The sequence below is a fragment of the Pelophylax lessonae genome, assembly GCF_965119305.1.
Source record: "Pelophylax lessonae genome assembly, chromosome: 4".
Lineage (NCBI taxonomy): Eukaryota > Metazoa > Chordata > Amphibia > Anura > Ranidae > Pelophylax > Pelophylax lessonae.
In genome coordinates, this window is record NC_138771.1 from 505,227,099 (window position 1) to 505,233,098 (window position 6,000).

General features: G+C 42.3%; 1 protein-coding gene across 1 annotated transcript in view; it reads right to left on the reverse strand.

The window, feature by feature from the left end:
• BMAL2 (basic helix-loop-helix ARNT like 2) overlaps positions 1 to 5,256 on the reverse strand; it is a 121,122-nt gene extending 115,866 nt beyond the window's left edge. Inside the window, exon 1 of the mRNA XM_082252928.1 lies at positions 5,135 to 5,256. Coding sequence (XP_082109054.1) covers positions 5,135 to 5,171 — 37 coding nt within the window. The 5' untranslated portion in view covers positions 5,172 to 5,256. The remainder of the gene's footprint in view (positions 1 to 5,134) is intronic.
• Between the last annotated feature and the right edge of the window lie 744 nt (positions 5,257 to 6,000).

Genomic DNA, 6,000 nt, shown 5'->3' on the forward strand with positions numbered 1-6,000 from the left:
TATGGGAGATGATAGAATATACAATGTATAGGATGACATGCAGGGGTGGACTGACAACTCATGGGGCCCCCGGGCAATCAGAGATCATGGGGCCCCCTGTGTCCACACTCAAGCCACACAAAGCCTCACCTACAAATTGCAGCTCAGCCACATAGAGTGGGCATTTAAATATCTACCACAGCATAGCCTGCATGGAAGTTCCTAGCTTCTTTCTGTAGTGTGTAGCCTCTCATGGGCCCCCTACTGACCCTGGGCCCTCGGGCAGTGCCCTAATCCCCGAATGGTCAGTCCGCCCCTGATGACATGGTACTCTATGGGGGATGATAGAATATACAATGTATAGGATGACATAGTACTCTATGGGGGATGATAGAATATACAATGTATAGGATGACATGGTACTCTATGGGGGATGATAGAACATACAATGTATAGGATGACATGGTACTCTATGGGGGATGATAGAACATACAATGTATAGGATGACAGGGTACTCTATGGGGGATGATAGAATATACAATGTATAGGATGACACGGTACTCTATGGGGGATGATAGAATATACAATGTATAGGATGACACGGTACTCTATGGGAGATGATAGAACATACAATGTATAGGATGACATGGTACTCTATGGGAGATGATAGAACATACAATGTATAGGATGACATGGTACTCTATGGGGGATGATAGAACATACAATGTATAGGAGGACATGGTACTCTATGGGGGATGATAGAACATACAATGTATAGGAGGACATGGTACTCTATGGGAGATGATAGAACATACAATGTATAGGAGGATAGGGTACCCTATGGGAGATGATAGAGCATACAATGTATAGGATGACAGGGTACTCTATGGGGGATGATAGAACATACAATGTATAGGATGACATGGTACTCTATGGGAGATGATAGGACATACAATGTATAGGATGACATAGTACTCTATGGGAGATGATAGAACATACAATGTATAGGATGACATGGTACTCTATGGGAGATGATAGGACATACAATGTATAGGATGACATGGTACTCTATGGGAGATGATAGAACATACAATGTATAGGATGACATGGTACTCTATGGGGGATGATAGAACATACAATGTATAGGATGACACGGTACTCTATGGGGGATGATAGATTATACAATGTATAGGATGACATGGTACTCTATGGGAGATGATAGAACATACAATGTATAGGATGACATGGTACTCTATGGGAGATGATAGAACATACAATGTATAGGATGACAGGGTACTCTATGGGAGATGATAGAACATACAATGTATAGGATGACATGGTACTCTATGGGAGATGATAGAACATACAATGTATAGGATGACATGGTACTCTATGGGAGATGATAGAACATACAATGTATAGGATGACATAGTACTCTATGGGAGATGATAGAACATACAATGTATAGGATGACATGGTACCCTATGGGAGATGATAGAACATACAATGTATAGGATGACACGGTACTCTATGGGGGATGATAGATTATACAATGTATAGGATGACATGGTACTCTATGGGAGATGATAGAACATACAATGTATAGGATGACATAGTACTCTATGGGAGATGATAGAACATACAATGTATAGGATGACATGGTACCCTATGGGAGATGATAGAACATACAATGTATAGGATGACACGGTACTCTATGGGGGATGATAGATTATACAATGTATAGGATGACATGGTACTCTATGGGAGATAATAGAACATACAATGTATAGGAGGACAGGGTACTCTATGGGAGATGATAGAACATACAATGTATAGGATGACACGGTACTCTATGGGAGATGATAGAACATACAATGTATAGGATGACATGGTACTCTATGGGAGATGATAGAACATACAATGTATAGGATGACATGGTACTCTATGGGGGATGATAGAACATACAATGTATAGGAGGACATGGTACTCTATGGGGGATGATAGAACATACAATGTATAGGAGGACATGGTACTCTATGGGAGATGATAGAACATACAATGTATAGGAGGATAGGGTACCCTATGGGAGATGATAGAGCATACAATGTATAGGATGACATGGTACTCTATGGGGGATGATAGAACATACAATGTATAGGATGACATGGTACTCTATGGGAGATGATAGGACATACAATGTATAGGATGACATAGTACTCTATGGGAGATGATAGAACATACAATGTATAGGATGACATGGTACTCTATGGGAGATGATAGGACATACAATGTATAGGATGACATGGTACTCTATGGGAGATGATAGAACATACAATGTATAGGATGACATGGTACTCTATGGGGGATGATAGAACATACAATGTATAGGATGACACGGTACTCTATGGGGGATGATAGATTATACAATGTATAGGATGACATGGTACTCTATGGGAGATGATAGAACATACAATGTATAGGATGACATGGTACTCTATGGGAGATGATAGAACATACAATGTATAGGATGACAGGGTACTCTATGGGAGATGATAGAACATACAATGTATAGGATGACATGGTACTCTATGGGAGATGATAGAACATACAATGTATAGGATGACATGGTACTCTATGGGAGATGATAGAACATACAATGTATAGGATGACATGGTACCCTATGGGAGATGATAGAACATACAATGTATAGGATGACACGGTACTCTATGGGAGATGATAGATTATACAATGTATAGGATGACATGGTACTCTATGGGAGATGATAGAACATACAATGTATAGGATGACATAGTACTCTATGGGAGATGATAGAACATACAATGTATAGGATGACATGGTACCCTATGGGAGATGATAGAACATACAATGTATAGGATGACACGGTACTCTATGGGGGATGATAGAACATACAATGTATAGGATGACATGGTACTCTATGGGGGATGATAGATTATACAATGTATAGGATGACATGGTACTCTATGGGAGATAATAGAACATACAATGTATAGGAGGACAGGGTACTCTATGGGAGATGATAGGACATACAATGTATAGGATGACATGGTACCCTATGGGAGATGATAGAACATACAATGTATAGGATGACATGGTACTCTATGGGAGATGATAGAACATACAATGTATAGGATGACATGGTACTCTATGGGGGATGATAGATTATACAATGTATAGGATGACATGGTACTCTATGGGAGATAATAGAACATACAATGTATAGGAGGACAGGGTACTCTATGGGAGATGATAGGACATACAATGTATAGGATGACATGGTACTCTATGGGAGATGATAGAACATACAATGTATAGGATGACATGGTACTCTATGGGGGATGATAGATTATACAATGTATAGGATGACATGGTACTCTATGGGAGATAATAGAACATACAATGTATAGGATGACATGGTACTCTATGGGAGATGATAGAATATACAATGTATAGGATGACATGGTACTCTATGGGAGATGATAGAACATACAATGTATAGGATGACATGGTACCCTATGGGAGATGATAGAACATACAATGTATAGGATGACACGGTACTCTATGGGGGATGATAGAACATACAATGTATAGGATGACATGGTACTCTATGGGGGATGATAGATTATACAATGTATAGGATGACATGGTACTCTATGGGAGATAATAGAACATACAATGTATAGGAGGACAGGGTACTCTATGGGAGATGATAGGACATACAATGTATAGGATGACATGGTACCCTATGGGAGATGATAGAACATACAATGTATAGGATGACATGGTACTCTATGGGAGATGATAGAACATACAATGTATAGGATGACATGGTACTCTATGGGGGATGATAGATTATACAATGTATAGGATGACATGGTACTCTATGGGAGATAATAGAACATACAATGTATAGGAGGACAGGGTACTCTATGGGAGATGATAGGACATACAATGTATAGGATGACATGGTACTCTATGGGAGATGATAGAACATACAATGTATAGGATGACATGGTACTCTATGGGGGATGATAGATTATACAATGTATAGGATGACATGGTACTCTATGGGAGATAATAGAACATACAATGTATAGGATGACATGGTACTCTATGGGAGATGATAGAATATACAATGTATAGGATGACATGGTACTCTATGGGAGATGATAGAATATACAATGTATAGGATGACACGGTACTCTATGGGAGATGATAGAACATACAATGTATAGGATGACATGGTACTCTATGGGAGATGATAGAATATACAATGTATAGGATGACATGGTACTCTATGGGAGATGATAGAATATACAATGTATAGGATGACATGGTACTCTATGGGAGATGATAGAATATACAATGTATAGGATGACACGGTACTCTATGGGAGATGATAGAACATACAATGTATAGGATGACATGGTACTCTATGGGAGATGATAGAATATACAATGTATAGGATGACATGGTACTCTATGGGAGATGATAGAATATACAATGTATAGGATGACATGGTACTCTATGGGAGATGATAGAATATACAATGTATAGGATGACACGGTACTCTATGGGAGATGATAGAACATACAATGTATAGGATGACATGGTACTCTATGGGAGATGATAGAATATACAATGTATAGGATGACATGGTACTCTATGGGAGATGATAGAATATACAATGTATAGGATGACATGGTACTCTATGGGAGATGATAGAATATACAATGTATAGGATGACACGGTACTCTATGGGAGATGATAGAACATACAATGTATAGGAGGACAGGGTACTCTATGGGAGATGATAGGACATACAATGTATAGGATGACATGGTACTCTATGGGGGATGATAGGAGGTAATATAGACAGTCCTGTAATGTAACATATAGAATATATAGATGTCGCAGTACTCCATGGGGGGGATGATAGGGAGGGAATAATGTACGGGTGTATTCAGTAATCTATAGAGGACATCAGAAAGTCTATAAGAAGTCCTGTGTAGGAGGATATATGGTTCGGTATAAAGGCAGAGATCTAGCAGGCAGTGTATATACACACACGGTCCGATCTCCGCTCTCACTGATGCCAGGTTGGACACACACTCACCCGGTAACTCGTCTCCGTCCACCCCGGTCGCTGTCATCTCTATCCCGGCCAGCCGGCATTGAGCAGCCCGCACTGTCGCACGGCCCCGCCCCTTCCTGTTACCCCGCCCACTCCCGTCCAGCAGCCAGGTTATTGCTAAGAGGCGGGGTCGTATGTTTCCAGGACAACCGCAATGCTTCCCGCGAAAAGAAACGCCTACTTTGCAAGCAAAAAGCGACAGACAGGGAACGCAAAGAGTATAGAGCACAGCCAGGGGCCACAAACAGAGCACTGATCCCAGCCAGGGACCACAGACAGGACACTGATCCCAGCCAGAGGCCACAAACAGAGCACTGATCCCAGCCAGGGGCCACAAACAGAGCACTGATCCCAGCCAGAGGCCACAAACAGAGCACTGATCCCAGCCAGGGGCCACAGACAGGGCACTGATCCCAGCCAGGGGCCACAGACAGAGCACTGATCCAAGCCAGGGGCCACTGACAGAGCACTGATCCAAGCCAGGGGCCACAGACAGAGCACTGATCCAAGCCAGGGGCCACAGACAGAGCACTGATCCCAGCCAGGGGCCACAGACAGAGCACTGATCCCAGCCAGGGGCCACAGACAGAGCACTGATCCCAGCCAGGGGCCACAGACAGAGCACTGATCCAAGCCAGGGGCCACTGACAGAGCACTGATCCAAGCCAGGGGCCACAGACAGAGCACTTATCCCAGCCAGGGGCCACAAACAGAGCACTGATCCCAGCCAGGGGCCACAGACAGAGCACTGATCCCAGCCAGGGGCCACAGACAGAGCACTGATCCCAGCCAGGGGCCAAAGACAGAGCACTGATCCAAGCCAGGGGACACAGACAGAGTACTGATCC